Source organism: Sardina pilchardus, chromosome 12 (assembly GCF_963854185.1).
Source record: "Sardina pilchardus chromosome 12, fSarPil1.1, whole genome shotgun sequence".
Taxonomy (NCBI): domain Eukaryota; kingdom Metazoa; phylum Chordata; class Actinopteri; order Clupeiformes; family Clupeidae; genus Sardina; species Sardina pilchardus.
Genome location: NC_085005.1, coordinates 9803337 through 9823336, shown reverse-complemented (window position 1 = coordinate 9823336; position 20000 = coordinate 9803337). Strand labels below are relative to the sequence as shown.

The 20000-nt window shown below is 47.0% G+C and overlaps 1 protein-coding gene across 1 annotated transcript in view; it reads left to right on the top strand.

Annotated features, from left to right (window-relative positions):
- Positions 1 to 18041, top strand: part of cdk19 (cyclin dependent kinase 19) — a 48723-nt gene extending 30682 nt beyond the window's left edge. Inside the window, exons 5-13 of the mRNA XM_062550110.1 lie at positions 2430 to 2487; positions 3870 to 4001; positions 5356 to 5499; positions 6110 to 6179; positions 6365 to 6437; positions 6873 to 6970; positions 7734 to 7812; positions 11264 to 11524; positions 15927 to 18041. Coding sequence (XP_062406094.1) covers positions 2430 to 2487; positions 3870 to 4001; positions 5356 to 5499; positions 6110 to 6179; positions 6365 to 6437; positions 6873 to 6970; positions 7734 to 7812; positions 11264 to 11524; positions 15927 to 16052 — 1041 coding nt within the window. The 3' untranslated portion in view covers positions 16053 to 18041. The remainder of the gene's footprint in view (positions 1 to 2429; positions 2488 to 3869; positions 4002 to 5355; positions 5500 to 6109; positions 6180 to 6364; positions 6438 to 6872; positions 6971 to 7733; positions 7813 to 11263; positions 11525 to 15926) is intronic.
- The last annotated feature ends 1959 nt before the right edge of the window (positions 18042 to 20000 follow it).

Below are 20000 nucleotides of genomic sequence, written 5' to 3'. Positions count from 1 at the left end.
GTTCATCATCACACATCTCCATTCTGTCTGTATGCTTGGGTCTCGTGAGAGAAGCTTCGTGATGCAGTCCAACAAGAACAAGCGTCTTAATGATATGACCGCGAGTCACATGGCCGGACAAGGAGTATCCTCTCGCAGTGTTTGTCGATGGCAGCATCTTTTTCCTTGGGTGCCGTTGAATAATGGACGGCGTTATTAGCTCTGTTCCCATAGCAACAGGCTCGTGTTTTCGCTCGAGCGGGCAGCGGGGCCTGTGAAGACGTGTTGGTTTTTTTTTTGCACACGGGAACCGGAGAGATTGTTGCGAACAGAAGGCGACAGGATGAAAGCAGATGCTCCGCCACTCTTCCCGGCTCGGAGAACCGGTGCAGGCTCTCGCCACAGGAGAAGGGGCCCCATTCACTTGCAAATGGCACTCTCCTCCTCCTCCTCCTCCTCCTCCTCCGGTACACTTTCATCCCCGTCCCTGTCTTCTAGTGGGTTATGACAAGAGGAGTGTGTTGTGCGTGTTAGGGGGCGGGGGAGGGGGAGGGGGGGAGAGGTTCATGTTTGATGTTCCATGCACCGCAGAGGTGTTTCGTTGAGCGCCCAAACGCCTAACGCCCCGAGGTCTTTCTCACAGAGCAACTGTTGAATATTTGCTCAAAGGCAACATTTGTCTTTGTCGATGGAGATGCAATTTTGTCTGACTGCGTCTGTCAGCAGGGGTGAAGAAGTGACGGGCTTGGCAGCTTAAGCCAGTGGAGGGGATCGACTTTCTTCTCATCAACGCCTGTGGTTGTTTCCATTCACATGCTGGTGTGTGCCACAGCCCAGCCCAACTGCACACAGTCGCACACTGATGAAAGAGTGGGGAAATTAAGTTATTTAAAGCAATCCAATGTAGTTTTGGATATTTTAGCCACACTAGAGCACCCCCTATAGTTGTGAAATGTTTACAGTATATCCTACCTTATCAACACCTGTGATTGTTTCCATTCGCATGGTTGCGTGTTACATCTCAGCCCAACTACGCACAGTCGTACACTGATGAAAGATCGGGGAAATTAAGTTATTTAAAGCAAAGTTTGGGGTATTTTGGCAACTCTAGAGCGCCCCCTATAGTGTAAATACTTCTCACGGCTGGAATCCTTTCCCCTGGACACTGTACATGTGCAATTTGTTTTGGAGCCAAAGGACTAGCAACAGGCCAAAACAATTTCTAAAGAGCTACGAGCTAAGAGCTTTTTCGCGATTCTCTTGAGATGTCTCCGAGCCGCCATCAGCCAAATTTCAAGGCTGGTTTTCTGCCTGTTTGGCACTGCCATCTATGCTAGCTGCATGATTCTCCCCATGACAAGTTTTTTTCGCTATCAAAATGACTGCGAATCTGTTCTGTTAAGTTTAAAAAAAAACATGCTTGCTGCTTTAACATGCAAACTCATTCTTGAGACATCTCCCTCTGTGTATGGCCTCATTAAGTTCATTGTTCCTGTTTGAGATTTAGAGAGTAGAACCACCATGGTTTTTGGATGGTAGGAAATTTCCACTGTTGATTCTACCAGTGCTTGACAAAACAAATATTTCAAAATAACAGACACAGGAGAGGACTATTTTGACTAACATTCAACTTTGTTTTTAGAACCAACACGTTAAACACCTGATAACAGAGCTGTGTACGTACGTAGTCCATTTGCTCCAGGCTGCGCGGGCAGATCATTTTAGACCGCAGCTCCAATTAAAACAGCCAGAGAATGTTGCAGTAAATGTTGTTTCATCATCACAGTCAGAAACATTCCACTCTCACTGTGTCTTTTGTCTTGGTCTCAGTGTGCTGTTCTCTTTGTGTTTTGGGGTAACGGGAGGACATTATTGCTCCAGTAATAAACCAATGTCTCGGGTCTCCAGATCTGATTCCACTGAGCGTTATGTGTACTTCAAATTGAACAAATTCAGTAGTAGATTCAAATTGAGGTACTCTGGGTTGTGATGAAGACCATTGTCCAATGGCATGAATGTAACCTCCATGTATACTACCAAGAAAGGAAGACTCAATATACTGTATGTAAATGATTTAAATCTGACAAAAATGGGTAAATGTGTAAAGGCTACACTGGGCTTGCAACATTCCATTTGTGGAATGTCTGCTGTAGCATTTAGCTTCTACTGTAACCAGTGGAACTGATTACACCAGTGAAAAGCGATGTGCATGTTCGAAAATGTTCTGAAACTATTTTCACGCCCGGAAAAAAGAGCCCTTCAGTTGCGAAACCAGTGGCCTTGGCCTTAAAGAATGCCCCTTCAGCCTCCTTGGTCTTGGTCAAAAACTCATTCAGGTTTGTCTTGTCTAACCTGGTTTGAGAGACTCTCTGCCTGAAGCTGTCCATAACCAAAAAATCACTTGTTTTTTCTTTCTGTCTTTCTTTCTGTCTCTGTGTCACCCACTCTAGAAACCTGCTAACATCCTGGTTATGGGAGAAGGACCAGAAAGAGGTCGTGTCAAAATTGGTAAGAAAACCCCAATGCTCTGCCCACCGATTTTAGATTTGAGACATATCTGGGTCCGTTTTCTTTGGATAGGGTTCCTGGTCTCAGAGTTTACCACTGTCCTCCATTTTGAATAGAGAAAACCCAGTGACATTACAAATACTGGCCCTTCTCCTAGCTCCCGACAGGACATGCTAGTAGAGCACAGTCATGCAATATGATGGAGTCATTACCAAGATCTGTAGCATACATTGTCATGTCACCTTTGATGAGTACCAACTGCGCCAGGATTCTCCCTTTTATGGCCACCACCGGGGCCACTACTGGCTTAAATTGGACAGTTGGAGTGACACAACTCTTTCCATTTCATGTCTGCCAGCACGCCATCTTTGTCATAATAGTGCTAGCATTATTGGATATCAATAATCATGCCCAAGCCTCGGACCTTATGACCTTGAGATGCACGCGGCAGTATGACAATATTCAGCGCCGTAATGGCCGTGCCTGGGGCCAGTGCATCTGGCGTTGCCCGCGGTGTGCTGTGAGGCTCGCTGTGAAGAAGGCTTTTTGCCCGTCCGTCCGGATGGCTGTGTAACCTTCATCAGGACTCTGGAGATCCCTGAGGGATTGAATGGACCCATCACCCCCACCACACACACACACACACACACACACACACTCATTGCATAACACAGAAGGCTATTCTGGGATGATGTCACTGGTCTCTCTATAGCGCGGGGGTCTATATTTACCCCTCCCCACCCTACGCATGGCATACCTCCCCCCAGCAGATGGCATGTGAATGGTGTGGAGAGATATGCGCTGCTGTGGGACCCAGAGTCGGGCGCAGTTGGCTGGACAAGAGTTCCCTCCTGTCCAGATACCGATGAGTGCGAAGACTGGACACTGGAAGACATAAACCCATTTAAGCTGCAGAGGTTTCCATAGCTTGAAGAGACTTTGATCTCTAAACATTAATCCGCGTGGAGCACCACTTTCTAGAACGGAGCTTGACACTTCTGCCCCATTGTTTTTGTTTCCATGCACTGCACAGCAGGTCTCAGTATGTCAGTGTGATGTGTTCTTTTGATCATTTTTGAGTGTGGCCTGGGAGCCCTAACCTGTTGTGAATGAGCGTGTCCTAATTATACCGTGCTAAGAATCCATTTGCCCGTCACCTTACACCCCGTCTCAACAGTCTTCCCCAGGCGGTAATGAAATACCAAGCCAAAGCTGCCTAGCTTGTTTTTGAGGCATTTGGACCCAGTATTTTTCCTCTACCGTCACAGTGGCCTACTCTGTGTAGACAGATGTCATGATTTGGTTTATGATATTTATGTGTGTGTGTGTGTGTGTGTGTGTGTGTGTGTGTGTGTGTGTGCTTTTGCGTCCTCTCTCCGCAGCGGACATGGGCTTCGCTCGGCTCTTCAACTCCCCGCTCAAACCACTGGCTGACCTCGACCCGGTTGTGGTGACGTTCTGGTACCGGGCGCCCGAGCTGCTCCTGGGAGCGCGACATTACACCAAAGCCATTGGTGAGCCGCAGTCCACACAGGGCTCGACCCAAGCACCAGGCCCAAGCTCCACACGGGGCCTGGGTTGGGGTGATGGTTTTTAGTTGTTTTTTTCTCCTCCACGTCAGTGCAGAAGCCACTGATTATACAGTACGTGAACCTTCGGAGGGAACTCTGACCTCTGACCTCGGAGGCCTGGGCGGGTAGCGATTGGTGAAAGAGTGTCAGAAGAGCGTGCAGATGTGTCCCTGCAGATGTGTGCTTTTCACGGGCCCCTCGAAACGCGCTCTCAAGAAAAGACAGAGCTTCGCGAGTCATTTAAAGTTCATGGTTCAAGTTCCACTCACTCGCGAGCGAAAACACTGTGGTTACGGAGCTATGTCCAGGCTCTTTAATCAAGCGGCGGTTGAGAAAGTAGCACTCAAGGCGTTTTCTCGGGTCAGCGGACATTTCTAGAAGTTATCGACATAATTACTGACTGTTTTCTGTAAATGTTTGCGATCAAAACGGCAGCATCTTTTTGGTACCTTTTATAGCCTATAGTTAACAGCGGAGCTGCCCTCTGTCTTTCAGTGGACAGAACTCTCGTCGAGTTCGCCACCTCGCTCCCCATCACCTTGTGAGCTGACCACACTCACAGAGATAAAAAGCGCAGATTGGTTTCTGAGTAGCCGTGTGGACTTTGCCCACCGTCTATTTGTTCTCGCTATCGCCGGGCCCGTGCTCGCCTTGTGATAGCTGTTGACATTTGCCTCGTGGGCCGTGAATGTTAGCGAAAGTGGCAGGGTGCCACTTTACAGGGCCTCAGCGACCAGCTACGCGGCCTGTTAAGAATGTGCTCCGGTCTGTAAACAACACACACGTACAGTAGGAAAGCTCAAGTTAACCCCCTTCTCCCTTCATCTCAGGGTGTCTGCTTGATATTCCAGTCATATTTTTAGTCATGTTCGGCAAATATGTAAGCGGAATTATTTTTGCTAAGAACTGCCAATCCAAATGGAACCCTTCGATAAAAATAAGTGTTGAGTGTAAAACTCAAAGCTTGTGGTGTCAAATCACAGCTGGATGTAGAGAAGTGCATGAATCACCTCAGAGCATTTACATGTATCCTTTTAGCAGACACTTTTAGGCAAAGCAACTTATGTGAGTTATATTAAAGGGCCGTTGTCGCCAGAGCAACTCTGGGTTTTTAGTGCCTTGCTCAAGGGCACGACGGTGGAAGCCGGGTATTGAACCTACAACTTTTTAGGCTGCTGCATGCTAAGCTAGCTCCTTAGCCATTACACTACCTCCTACAGGTTGGAATGTTAGGAAGCACTAATGGCGGGTCACTGTCTCACCACTGCTGGACGTTTGTGTCTCCGTCTCTTGCCAGACATATGGGCCATCGGCTGCATCTTTGCCGAACTACTGACATCCGAGCCCATCTTCCACTGCCGCCAGGAGGATATCAAAACCAGCAACCCCTTCCATCATGACCAGCTGGACAGGATATTCAGCGTCATGGGCTTCCCAGCAGGTCTCTGTGCTTATCAGAAATGATGGCCTGTTCAGAATCTGTGACATTACGGTGTCGTGATAGTGACGGCATAGTCTCAGAACTATGGATTCACCTGTGAAATGAGATCAAATGATGACTTTTGCCAGTTGATGGTAATGTTTGAAGTGTAGTAGAAGTATGTTGTTATGTAGAGGTTTTATATGAATGTCACATGCATGAGCATCTACGAGCACAAGTAGAAGAGGTTTCATCTGGGAAAACCCGCCTGATTTTCTCGCCTGATTTTCATTAATAGTTCTAAAGCTGTTTTAATTCAGCTACATCAGCTAGAAAGCCAACAAACAACGCACTAACAAACAAAGCACCTGTATGACCTGCTTAAAGTATACTTAGAAACGAATTGCCCCGGGTGAGTTGACAAATGTAATTAACCAATAGACACATTTAGCAAACATTAGGTTGTTTGAAGACTACAAAAGATACAATCCTTTTTCAGTCTTGGTCTTCATGCAGAAGATAAAGAAGATAGTAAACCAGAGATTGCCTCTATCTCTGTGAAAGTGTTCGTGTGACTTTCTTTTTGTGTTTTTGTTTGTTTTTGTAAATGTGTGTTTTCCGAATTCCACAGATAAAGACTGGGAGGACATACGGAAGATGCCGGAATACCCGACGCTACAGAAGGACTTCAGGAGAACAACGTGAGTGAGCGGCTGATGACAGAGCCACAGAGTTGGCAGAGGCCGAGCATGTGCTGCCCTTGAGGCCCAGTGTGTGCTCGCCCGAGGCCCTTCCTAGTTCCGAGTTCCTGGAACTAATGCACGCGATGCATCTCTCTCAAGTTCTTGGTTCCCCCCCCTCCCTAACATATGCTTTCCATTCACAGGTATGCAACTAGCAGCCTCATCAAGTACATGGAGAAGCACAAAGTGAAACCAGACAGCAAAGTGTTTCTGTTGGTATGTGTCTGTGCTCTGTTTCTCCGCCATGGTTTATTTTGCCCAGGAGTTGTAGGGCTCTCACCAAATATGGCACTTTGATGAGAAATACAAATGCCAGAGTTTTGCAAGCCAAACCCCTGGGTACGTTCAGGCTCAAATTTAGCCTGGCAGCTTTTGCCACAGTTGCTTTTTGTTGGCAGCTCGTATAGCGCAGTTGGTAATTGCAGAATACGCCAACCTCGAATCAAGAAATACCCCATAATGACTTGCTGTTAAAACTTTAAAACACTCCTCCTGTCATATTTCTAGGTCACAATAAGAGCCTTTGTTATTGCAGTTTCACAACTGAAGTTTTCAATGAAATCTCCTTGTTGTTGACATATTGCGTGGTATTTGCACAAAATGAAGCGCAGCCAGACCAATCTGATTATCTTTTTCAACGCTCGAATCTAGCTTCAGAAACTCCTGACGATGGACCCCACCAAAAGAATCACTTCTGAACAGGCACTGCAGGACCCCTACTTCCAAGAGGACCCTCTACCCACCTCGGAGTAAGAGCCAGTTCACTACCTGCCCCACTAAATCCCACACAGACCTACTGCACTACATTTCCAAGCCCCAGAAACCCCTCAGTGGCACACAGAGAACCTGCTCCCACTTTCAAAGCCATCTTTGTTCGCTTCACAATGAAGGCCATTGATTGGCATCGCTGAAACAGGGTCACTTTTTAATCACGTGCTCCCCCACAGTGTGAGGGAAATCGTGTGCCCGCTCTTTCTCTCTCTCTCTTTCTCCCTTTCTCTCTCTCTCTTTTACTCTCTCTCCTTTTCTCTCTCTCTCCCTCTCTCTTTCCCTCTCTCTCTCTCTCTCTCTCTCTCTTTCTCCCTTTCTCTCTCTTTCTCTCTCTCTCTTTCTCTCTCTCCTTTTCTCTCTCTCTCTCCCTCTCTCTTTCTCTCTTGCTCTCTCTCTCTTTCTCCCTTTCTCTCTCTCTTTTTCTCTCTCTCCTTTTCTCTCTCTCTCTCTCTCTCTCTCTCTCCCTGGCGCTGTGGCTTTCTCCCTGCCCTGCTTCCCAGGGGTGCCCTGGATACTTAACTCTCCCCAGTTCATAACACAAGGAGACGGTGTGTGTGTGTGTGTGTGGGGGGGGGGGGGGTGGTCTTATCTGCTTATTCCCTGGTTACGACATGGCAGCAGTCTACGTGCCACTATGCGGTGTGTGTGTGTGTGTGTATGTGTGTGTGTTGTGTCTGAAGTAGTCGCCACTCAAAGCGGTGTGGTGGCCTATATAACAAGTGCCTCTTTTGTCCTTTGCAGTGTGTTTGCCGGATGTCAAATACCTTACCCCAAGAGGGAGTTTCTCAATGAAGACGAACCAGAAGAGAAGACTGAAAAGGTGATTTAAAAAAAAGCCCAATCCCCTTGAATGATCCAAGATAAATGCTGTTGAGTCAAAACACAACAAAGCACTGTTTTCACATGAAGTGTTGTTGGGCTAATGTAAACAAGTGCAGTTGAGTGCGGAGACGCAGTCAGTGGAGACGTTTACGTTTCACAGCATGATTCCCGGCGGGAACTGTACCCGGTATACTGTAGCAGGAGTCTGGGGCAGACCAGAAGTGTCAGGAGGAGAGGTGTGTGTGTGTGTGTGTGTGTGTGTGTGTGTGTGTGTGTGTGTGTGTGTGTGTGTGTGTGTGTGTGTGTGTGTGTGTGTGTGTGTGTGTGTGTGTGTGTGTGTGTGTGTGTGTGTGTGTGTGTGTGTGTGTGTGTGTGTGTGTGTGTATTTGTGAGTGAGTGAGTGAGAGTAGGTGTGTGTGTGTGTGTTTCAATGTGTGTATGAATGTTCAAGACTGTGACTTCTACTGGAACTGACCCTGTTATACTGTAGTGAATCTGAGACTGTAGACGAGCAGGGGGTGTGCTGTGCGTGAGAATGCAGACTAGAAATACCGAGAAGTGGCCTGGAGCCTGGAAACGGTCGCCTGGGTCAGAGCTTCAGAGAAAGAGGATGGCTCCAGTACTCACTGACTGACTGTCAGGCTCCGGCACTCACTCAGGGAATAGGCTCTATATTTGAGAGAGACGGATTACCCTGTAGTTACCCTGTAGCAGGAGTCTGGGGCAGACCACAAGTGTCAGGAGGCAGAGAGGAGCCTCTGAGTGTGAATGAGTGTGTGTGTGTGTGTGTGTGTGTGTGTGTGTGTGTGTGTGTGTGTGTGTGTGTGTGTGTGTGTGTGTGTGTGTTTGTGTGTGTGTGTGAAAGAGAGAGAGTGAGTGAGTGTATGAGTGTATTTGTGAGTGAGTGAGAGTGACCGTGAGAGTGGGAGTGTGTGTGTGTGTGTGTGTGAGAATATTCAAGACTGACAGGGGAAGAAAGATTTGTGTGCAAGTAACCAAATATTTGTGTGCTCATGTCTGTGTGCATATGTGTGTGTGTGTGTGTGTGTGTGTGTGTGTTTTTGTGTGTGTGTGTGTGTGTGTGTTTTTGTGTGTGTGTGTGTGTCCGTGTGTGTGTGCGTGCGTGTGTGCGCGCCCGCGCACTCTCCAGCCGTGACAGAAGGGGTATCATTCACCGGCAGCTTCCATGAATCCCAAGCCTCTGATGGCACTAGCAGCTGCTGTCAAGTAGGCAACACCTGATAGCAGCCGACATTGCAACACAGTCACATTCACGGCCCGCTGCCAGGCTGCCTTACGGGCAGGGCAGAGCGGGCATTAGCCGGGCAGGGAGGGAGGGAGACTGGGCCCTCATTGTTTTCGGGCCGGCCGGCCTCCGCTCCGCTCCGCTCCTCCACGTGGGCCGGCCTCGTGAGGTGCTCGGACCCCAGGGCCACGCCGCTGGCCTCCCCCCCCCCCACACACAATGTCCCACCGGCCTCTCGGGAGGACCAAGGTTACGCGGAGGTCCTTTTTGTGTTTGATTTCGGAGGGGGGGCCTTCACGTGTTAGTTATGCTGGAGTAGAGACCTTGTCACGCGCCGTGGGACTGGCATGCAGTGTGTGTGTGTGTGTGTGCTTGTGTGTGTATGTGTATGTATATGTGTGTGTCTGTTTGTGTGTGTATGTATGTGTGTGTGTGTGTGTGTCTGTGTGTCTGTGTGTGTGTGTGTGTGTGTGTGTGTGTGTGTGTGTGTGTGTGTGTGTGTGTGTGTGTGTGTGTGTGTGTGTGTGTGTGTGTTTAAAATGTGGCCACCATCTCGCTCATAACCTTTTATGAAGCTGTTTATGAGACTGTTTACAAGGCGGGAGTAAAAAGGTCGTGTTGTTGTTGTCGTTGTCGTTGCTGTTGTCGTCGTTGCGTATCTTAAGAGCAATAGAAAAGAAAAACATAACACTGCCTCATAGGGTGACCACCTGTCCCGCTTTACGTTGTACTGTACAGCAATTTTACCCTTTGTCCCGCCTCACGCAAATTGAGCATCTGTCCCGCTTTTTCGTTCGACCATGGGCAATTGAAAATAAATACACAGATACGCCCATAGGCGTAGTGTACTGTAACTTATGTCCAATAGTTCAAAGGAGAGCAATACAATCGGTAGTCGATAGGCTGAGTCGTACGTCAATCAAACTGTTGCCTGTTGCACGAACGCCTCCGCAACGTTGTCAAAGATGTCAAATTGGAGAGCGCGCTCTTCGGTTAGGTTAAGCAGCCATGGCCAGTGTGGCCACGAGAAAGAGCACTTTTAGCGAATGGACCGCAACATACACTCTTGGCAAAGACCTGTAGACGGCGAAGCAGAGGGGGCATTTTGCATTTGCGTTTTTCTCTGGGGCATGGTGGAGAATACGATGTGAAGCGACATAGTGCAAGTGAGTCCTACAAAACTAGAAAAACACTCCGAGAGCGCAGACCTAGGCCAAGCGAAAACACAACCGCTTCCTGGATAACTCCAATTTAATCGTTTGTTCCGTGGGTCATTTCAGATCTTTCCTGAAAATTCCATCCATAACTTTTTGAGTTATCTTGCGAACCAACAGACAGACAAACAAACAGAGAAACAAGCCCCGATGAAAATAACCTCCTTGGCGGATAATAAAAAGCACATCGAAGAAACATGCAAATCAGAAAAGATTTGCACTGAAATAGTTAAACTTTCTATGCAAGCCTTAATATTTTGCACTGTATAGACTAGGCCTTATATTTTGTTGAACTTAGGCTAGGTGGGTCTAATATTTTTTTGTGTGTTGTATTTTAAGGTGAATTTGATTCACTGAGTGCATTCTTTCAGCTGCATAATGCCTTGGACAGCTGACAATTTTGATAGTCCCAATAAAGATGAGATGTTGCGAAATTAATGTTTTGTCTTTTAGCCTAGGTAGTGTCTTAATCTTATGTCGGTAGATTAAAAAAAAATGTTGCTTAGTAAATTAGATCTGGCAATATATCTTAAGTTTAAAGTTATTACGTCTGTCCCACATTGTCCCTCTTTACCATGCTACTTGTCCCACATTTTGTCTGACTGGAGGTGGTCACCCTACTGCCTCATCAACGGAACAACCAATTTATTGATGAGGTGACGTTTCAGTCAGTCAGACCTTCATCAGAGTCTGGAGGAACACCAGCTCATTAATAAATTGTTTGATCCGTTGGCTATGCGGTGTTCGTGTTCTTGCTCTTAAGTTCTACTTTCCAAAACAGCTACACCTGCCGTATAACTGATCAAGGTGTAACCCTTCCCTCTATCCACTATTGTTCCTGTACATAGATTAGGTTGCTAGAATATCACTCAAGTGTGTAACGTGAGACTGGCAAGTTTAGCTAAAGTCTTTTTTTGTGTGTTTGTTTGTGGTTTACGATGCATTTGTAACCCGGTAACTTCTCTCCCCCCCCCCCTCCCGGCTTGTAGAACCAGACGCAACAGCACCAGCAGCAGACGACGACGCAGACGCAAGGGCAGACGCAACAGCAGGCGACTGCGCAGCAGCAGGCCCCCGCGCAGCAGAGCTCGGCGCAGACCAACGGCACGGCAGGGACGGCGGGCGCCAACGCCAACGCCGGCGGCGGCGGCATCCAGCACGGGCAGGACCAGGGGCCGCCCAACAAGAAACCTCGTATCGGGCCCTCGGGGGCCTCCTCAGGCACTGGAGTCCTGCAGTCGGAATACCAGGTCAGACCCGGGCCCGGGAGCGCAGATGACCTTTGAGATCATTTGACCTCCAGCTCACCTGTGTTCAGTTTCTGTTGAGTTGTATTGTGTGTGTGTGTGTGTGTGTGTGTGAATATTTAAGACTGTGACAGAGGAAAAATATTTGTGTGCAAGTAGGCAAATATTTGTGTGCTTATGTGTGTGTGTGTGTGTGTGTGTGTGTGTGTGTGTGTGTGTGTGTGTGTGTGTGTGTGTGTGTGTGTGAATGTGTGTGTGTGTTTACTTCATTTCAGTTTACTTCATTTCAGTTGAGTTATTGATAATTAAACAACAAAGTGAATGAACAGAATTAAAGCAACACTAAGGCACACGCACGCACGTGTTTATCCAGCAAATAACAATGTCCCCAGACAAGGTGGAGTATGTTGCATGATGTTATGAAAGTATTGCGAATCGTAGTTTCTTATTAGTCTAGATGGAAACAGGGGTCCACGCGCACCCCCCGGCTTTTTTTATGCCACCTGATTTTTTTAGAATCCTTAAAGTGTCTATTTTCAGAATCTGCCAGGTACCAAGCTGAAATAATGTCCCAAAGGCTTCATTTTTAACCCTTTGTTGCACCCGACCGGAACCCGAAAAACCGAATAATTATATAGAAAGAGGCATAACATTTGAAGTAAACAACATACAGAGACAAATGAACACATTTTTCCATACATGTCTAACCCCAGGAATTGAATGAAATGGTTATTTTTGACATTTGACAAAATATTGACCCTATTTCTGGACAAAAATGGCAAAAAATAGCCAAAAATGTGTAACGGATCAACTATTGTTTCGTTTTCTCAAGCACATAGGGTGTTTTTTTTTCACTACCATATATTTTTTGAAAGGCCTGGATGTGTAGAATATGAATCTGAATGTTAATATTGAACATTTTGGGTTGCACTACTTGTTTTAGCCCTGAGAATAGGGAAACTCTGAAAAACCGATTTTAAGCAATTTTAGCAGAGATTATCCTAGTCAATTAAAACAGCTTTTAGATGACCTATTATGGACTCAAACTTCACATATGAAGACATAAGCCAAATATCTACCATGCTGCACATTGGTAGGTGTCTAAAATAACATAGGACGGGCCTTATATTGCTATAATGAGCCCATTTCATGTATAGGCCACGACCTAGATATGCCGAAACCAACTGCCTACTGAGATATCTCGCAAGTCATGTCTAGTGAGAGAGCTCTCTACTTAGGGAGGGAGGCAGTAGGCAGCTGCCTTCCGATTCGAACAGTAGCACGGGCCAATTTAAATATATTTTACATGCAAACTAGTTTAAATTGAATGATTTTTCATTATAAATATTTTCATATTATATTCATATTATTTCATATTTCATTTTATAATATTTTCATACCCGTACCACAGTTTGAGAACCACTGAGCTAGACTACACCACTGGGTACTCTGCTGTGGTACAATAGTTTATCCCAGTTGGTATTTCTCAGTATTACTTGTGTTGCCACTTCCTTAATATCAGTAGTGGAAATGTGTTCTGTGGTTGCCTGTTGTTCAACCAATACTGAATCCATGTTATAACCACTTGTTCATTATCAGTGTAGTTTGTGCAGTCCAGGGGATACAGCGCTCTTAGTTAATGGTCTCTGTTTTGCGTATTTGTCAACACTACAACGCTTTCATTCTGTGGACTCTAGAAACCGTCAAACCACAGGAAGCAGCTTTTTCGGCGGCCTGTCACAACCACAGGGGCATCTTAATGCTCACTCGCTGAACCACATTCTGTCAAGCAGTTGCTGTTATTGTTGGTGGTGGTGTGTGTGTGTGTGTGTGTGTGTGTGTGTGTGTGTGTGTTTGGGTGGGCGGGGGTGGGTATATTTTCCTGTCTTTCTGGATCGATGGTATTTGTGGTCTCCCTTAGCAACAGGTAAATGGCAGTGTACACAGAGGGGAGGGGAACCGTCTTTAGTGTGTTGAACACGGGACGGTGACCTCCACCAAGCGACTGAACAAAAGGGTACTGTATGAAATTTGACACGTTGTGATGCTTTGTGTGGAAAAACACCCTCCGTCTCACGTTGCTCCACTTAGGGGCTTAGTGGGGAGGATCTCCAGTGATTTCCAGTAGGCATGTGTTTACTGAACACAACAGCTCTCTCTCTGAGGCCCAATTCAGAGGGATGTGGACTTTGTCCCTTTGCACGCAGATCAGGGAATATGTCTAATGAGGCGTGTGTGTGTGTGTGTGTGTGTGTGTGTGTGTGTGTGTGTGTGTGTGTGTGTGTGTGTGTGTGTGAGTGTGTGTGAGTGTGTGTGTGTGTGTGTGTGTGTGTGTGTGTGTGTGTGTGTGTGTGTGTGTGTGTGTGTGTGTGTGTGTGTGTGTGTGTGTGTGTGTGTGTTTGTACAGTATGTGTAGGAACCCAAGTGGAGACTGCTATTGACTCATTACGTGTGTGTGTGTGTGTGTGTGTGTGTGTGTGTGTGTGTGTGTGTGTGTGTGTGTTTGTTTGTATGTGTGCTGTGCATGTGTGTGTTGTAGCTGGACTCTTGTCTGTCCAGGCCGTCTCATGGATAAGAGTGACAGGCGACAGTGTTGGGCCCTCAGCCCATGCCACACAATCCTCCACGCGTGGCCTGCCAGTTTCTATCTAAAAGCTATCTATAGCTCCCCATCACCACAGAATATGACTACAAGATCAGTAGGGATCAGGAAGTAAGTGTTTGTGTGTGTGTGTGTGTGTGTTTGTGTGTGTTTGTGTTTGTGTGTGTGTGTGTGTGCGTGTGTGTGTGTGTGTGTGTGTGTGTGTGTGTGTCTGTGTCTGTGTCTGTGTCTGTGTGTGTGGGTCTGAGTCTGAGACTTGAGAAGCTCAGTAGTCTAAAAGAGGAAGTGAATAAGATGGTGTAATGAAAACAACAAAAAAAGGCAGATCAGCGGAGCGAGAGAGAGATGGAAAGAAGAGGGGGCGACGGACAGAAAGACAGAGAGAGAGTAAATAGGTGGAAGGTCGGACCTGATGGAATACGAGTAAGGAGAGAGAGAGAGACCGACAGGCCAACTGTTCAAGGTGAATGCTTAGAGATGTGTAATGTTATTTGTGTGTGTGTGTGTGTGTATGTGTGTGTGTGTGTGTGTGTGTGTGTGTGTGTGTGTGTGTGTGTGTGTGTCTGTGTCTGTGTGTGTGTGTGTGTCTGTGTGTGTCTGTGTGTGTGTGTGCGCGCGTGTGTGTGTGTGCGTGTGTGTGTGTGTGTGCGTGTGTGTGTGTGTGTGTGTGTGTGTGTGTCTATATTTAGCATTGGCTGAGGTGGCAGTGTCATTAGCAGCTGTGAGAGCTGCTGAAGTCAGGCCTGTGCCTGTGCCTAAGTATAAACGTGGGCGCCCAGTGCAGGGCACCCGGCACGGAGCAGCCATGCAGCCCAGAGCTGAGCGGCGTGTGTGGGGGGGCCAGTGCCGTGCACGGTCCCACACCGCGTCCTACTTTCAGCAGTCATCGATCAGAGGCCTGTACCGTAGCTCTCTCCCCTCTCCCCTCTACCCCTCCTCCATAGCCAACTCGGCCCAGTAAAGGTTCTCCGTACCCTCCCCCCACTCGGGAGTTGGAGTTCAGACGACTCGTTCGGTCGTCGTCCTGCTGCTCTGGCTCTCTGTCTCTGCAGTTCACTCGTTCACTCACGCAGTGCTCGTCCAATTGTGTGGACTCCTCTCCCGAGTAGTCTGTGTATTGGATATAGTGGCCTTTTCTTTTCTGTTACTTCTGTGTCTGTCTTGTGTCTGTGTGTGCGCCGTGTGAAAATGTGTTGGACATGTTCCCTTTTGTTTATCTAGTAATGCTGAGCAGAGAGCACTTCCTGATTCTTGCCCATAGCGCTCCCACTGCCACCACGTCGTTCCCTACAGCTCGTAGCAGTGTAGCATCACCCTCTAGTGGATGTTTTGTGTACTGCATACCCCCCCCAGGCGTTTTCAGCCCTGCCCATTTTGAGGTATTCTGGGCCGGTACCAGCTAAACCTCTGCGTGTTTTCCCAGGTTAGAGAAAGCCCCCAGGCAGTGAAACTGGTCCAGACATGTGACCAGATAAGTCATACATCCATCAAAACCAGTTGTGTTAATGCAGATACTGCAGCATTTGTGCTGATGATTTATCTATATAGCCACTGGCAATTTAATGATTTATTCACAGTTCCTTCATCCAATTTCATCGTTCATTTATCTCTATGGGATCATAGTTTGTTGTTGACTTCAACGTGTTATTTGGAACAAAGCCTTCATATTTGACATGGTTTTTGAAGTGCTATGTTTCGGACACTGATTTCATGTTGATCCAGTTTCTAGCTTTCTTTTCTGGTGTAGTCAGACATTTAACTAGCTGGGTCTCTGCGTAACACGACTTCCCTTTCGTCCCACAGCACTCCAGCTCCCGCCTTGGTTACCAAAGCAACGTCCAGGGTTCCACCCAGTCGCAAGGCACCATGGGATACTCCTCGTCATCTCAGCAGAGCTCGCAGTATTCTCACCAGTCTCATCGCTACTGAGACGGTGGACGGACCCAGGCTTGACCCCGTGACCCCCTGACCCCCAGCTGACCTCTCAGGCACCACTTGTCACAGCTTCACACCACCCAGCTCGACCCACATTGCACATTTACACGTCAGTCCCTGCGAGCCTCTAATGGTTACTCCCACTACTTACTATAACAGTGTATCACTGTTATCCCACAATATACACACACACACACACACACACACACACACACAGACATATTTTCACTCATCCAATCTAATCCAGTAGTTTCCCGTAACCTTATGAAGTAGGTTAAGTAGTCTTTGGAGACATATCGGCCTGTTTTCTCAAAAGACCCTTTGTCCCCTTGAAGCACCCTGGTGGAGTGTGTTGTGGCTTACCGGGCCTTTGCAACCAGAAAGCATAAGCACACATGTTTTCATGCACTCTCATTAAAACGCTCCCCCACAAACACACACACACACACACACACACACACACACCTTCAGCGGTCAGTCTGCCCACCCGCTCCTGCAGTCGATCCAGCCTAGCTGACCCGCTGAGCTCATCAAACATCACACATCTCACACACACACACACTCCTCCATGTGTGCTTTCCCGAATCATTCCAGTATTACAGCTGACACTCCTCTGTTCAGGTTCGCTCCAGCATTCTTCACACACACACACACACACACACACACACACACACACACACACACTCACACACACTTTATGGGTCAGTAGCTGTCTCCGCTTGGGTCCTCGTCTCCCTCACCCGCTGAGGGTTCTGCAATATGAAGGCAACTCAACATAGGAACCAAACAACAATAACAACATCAACAACAACAACATCAACAACAACATCAACAACAACCCCAGTTTCTCCAGTGGGGAATCAAGAAGAGTTTAGAATGTGTTCATCGATGAGGAAGGAAAAGGAATGGGTCACGTACCAACTTGGCATCAGTGTACAAACAGTTGTTGACAAACACACACACACACACACACACACACAGACATTAAAAAGCGAGACTTATGAACCACAGCACTTACGTCTAAACAAAAGAACGCATCCTTGAACAGGATGGATCTGCAGCTTGTCACATATGTGTACTATACAGAGCACCTTGTCTATTTGTTAAGGACAAAAAAAAAAACAACAAGAAAAACAAAACGAGAGACTTATTTTGCCTGGTTTTGCTCTGTTGGAAGTTTACTATAGTTTTTTATTCTTTGGTTTGTTTTTGTAAATACGATACTGATCGGAAAAAGCCCTTTATGGTGTGCATACTCTGCAGCGATTCTAACAGGCCATGATCTCATCTGTTGGAGGCCCACGAACAATGCAGCAGGAGAGGAGAGACGTATTGCGTTTTTGGAAACGAGGAGAAGAGCGTCATCGCAATACATGCAAATACTGTACAAACAGCCCTGGTTTCTTGTTGCTGTTGCAATTGCCACACAAAACCAGACAAGAAGAGAACAGCGACAAAAGAAAATATCACATCATTCTCATGCGCACGCCATTTTGTTTTGAGTGTTGTCGGTTGATGGAGAATATGCAGTCCCTTGAGGACAGTGTCCAGCGCCTCTCCCCCATCTCGTCTGTTGTGTCTTCCACGCCTAAGAGAGCAGCTCACCCACATTTCTCCCTGCTGTTCCCAGCTCACTGCACAGAGCGCGCTGCCCTCTCTCTCTCTCTTCCTCCCTCCCTCTCTTTCTCTCTCTCTCTCCCCCTCTTCCTCTCTCTCTCTCTCCCCGCACGGTCACTCTTGAGGGTTAAGGAGACGTGCTCTCTCTTTCTCTCTCTCTCTCTCTTCCTCCCTCCCTCCCCCTCTCTCTCTCTCTCTCTCTCTCTCTCTCTCTCTCTCTCCCTGCACGGTCACTCTGAGGGTTAAGGAGACATGCTCTCTCTTTCTCTCTCTCTCTCTCTCCCTCTTGACTCTCTCGCCATGAAGAAAGTTTTTGGAATTTTGGAACAAAAGCGTTGGCCTCCGCCACGTTTCTTGTTCTGCCTTGTCGGCGTTTCGGTCGGGGTTTTATTTACAGTCGTTGGGTAGAGGTGGGGGGGGGGGGGGGTGGGAAATAGGCTTTGGAACTGGTCAGACAAAGGTCAAAGTTCAGAGGTCTCTGAATGTGTTCATCTCCCACACGGGGCAGCTAGCAGTTCCCACTGCTCCCCGGCCTGTTACCTCCCGATGCTTTTGTGAGACGTACTCTCGGTTTTATTGTTTGTGAATGTTATCTGGGTTTTGCTCGAGAAGAACAGTCTTGTTTATCGTATGACTCAGTCAAAGGGATTGCACTGCTGACCTGACGTCCAGCAAGGCCCAGGATCAACGGAAGGACGCAGAGGTTCACCACCAAGATCATTACTGCCTCCTTCGCTCTTTCTCTCTCTTTCTTTCTTTCTCTCTTTCTTTCTTTCTCTCTCTCTTGCTGTCTATCTCTTTTCTAAATCTCTCCCTCTTGTTTGTCACTCTCTCCTCGACTCACTCCGTGTCCCCTGGATATAAAGCCCTGCCTGACTAACCGAGCACTGAATGGATAATCGATACAGCGGGGCGCCTTTGCTCCCTGCAGTTTCGAATCCTGCGAGAACGGTCTTTTTTTAAGGGGGACTGCACTGTAACACAAAAGACACAGAAACCAGTGTCAAGTTTTTCTTTTGGTTTGTTTGTTTTAGAAACGCTGACTCAGAGTGTTTTTTTGTGGAGAGTTTAGGCCCCAGCGGCCTCAAATGGTCTTCGTGTCTGCACCTTTCAACATGATGGTAGCGAACTGCGTCTTACAGCCCCATGATGGAACCGACTGTCCTCTCCTCCTGTTGTACAACAATCAAGAGACCTAGCAGAGAGTGTGCAGTTATTTTCTTATTTTCTGTTATTACTTTTATAATAATCTGTCCCTCAAATGGCCTCCATATTCATCAACACTGTCCAACTCTGGCGATGTCTGGTTTTGTTGGCTTTATGACTGAAAGGAAAAGCTGATCGTTTTTTTTTTTAATGTATGGAGTGTGTTTGTTTTTGTTTGTGGGAAAAATACAAAACTCAAAACGCTGAGGCTAGTCTGGCCTGTCACGCCTGTGGTGGAAATATCCTTTTTCGGACTTCCTGCCAGTGCTGTTTAACTCTTTGCTATCTCACCTCCGGTAGCTTGCTCTGGCATCTCCTCACCTGTGTTCAGGTGAAATGATGGATTGCACCTGCCTCCATGTCTAGAAGTCTGATTACTCGTGAAAGCAAATGATATTTGTCTGTTTGCCCTCAGCCTCACACAGATCCCTTATGTATTTGACTTTATGGCACATGTGTTGAGGTGGAAGCCAGGCACCAGATAAGCAAAAGGCACTGTTCCTTGTAGATTTGAAATATCCAACAGTGAAGTTAGAATGTCCATGGTGTCCATCTAGCTGACAACTTACTGTAAAGAGAAATGTTTTGTTTTTTTCTTTTCTTTTTTTCTTTTAATTTGTTACTTTTGTTATTTATATCTTTGAGAAAATGCAGTCAGGTGCATTAGCAAAGTGTCTGAAAAAAAGCCCTCCAAAAAACCTGTGGCGAATTCTGGGACACACGCCTAGAAAACCAGCAGCTTTTCAGAACATTTGAGGTATTTATGCATCTGCTCTCGAGTTTGGAAGAGCACGGCAAATCAGCTGTAGTGCTTGAGGTTTTTTCCAAGTCTAAGCGAGGTGATCAAAAAAGTGTTACTCTGTATGTGGCCCTCCCTGCTCCAAACGTCAGAGGAGATATGACTCCCATACAGGATCTATGCAAGCAAACAAACGACAACAAACAAACAAACAAACAAACAAACAAACAACAAAACAAACGAGAAAAGCTTTCATCGGTGTCGTGCCCTCTGTTTTTTGTCTTTTTGAGAGGCTGCACGTCACACATTTCTAACAGCTTAGAAGCGTCTTTGGTTTTTAAGATGAACGGGAGTTCCATCCCGGATCGTAATTGTAATTT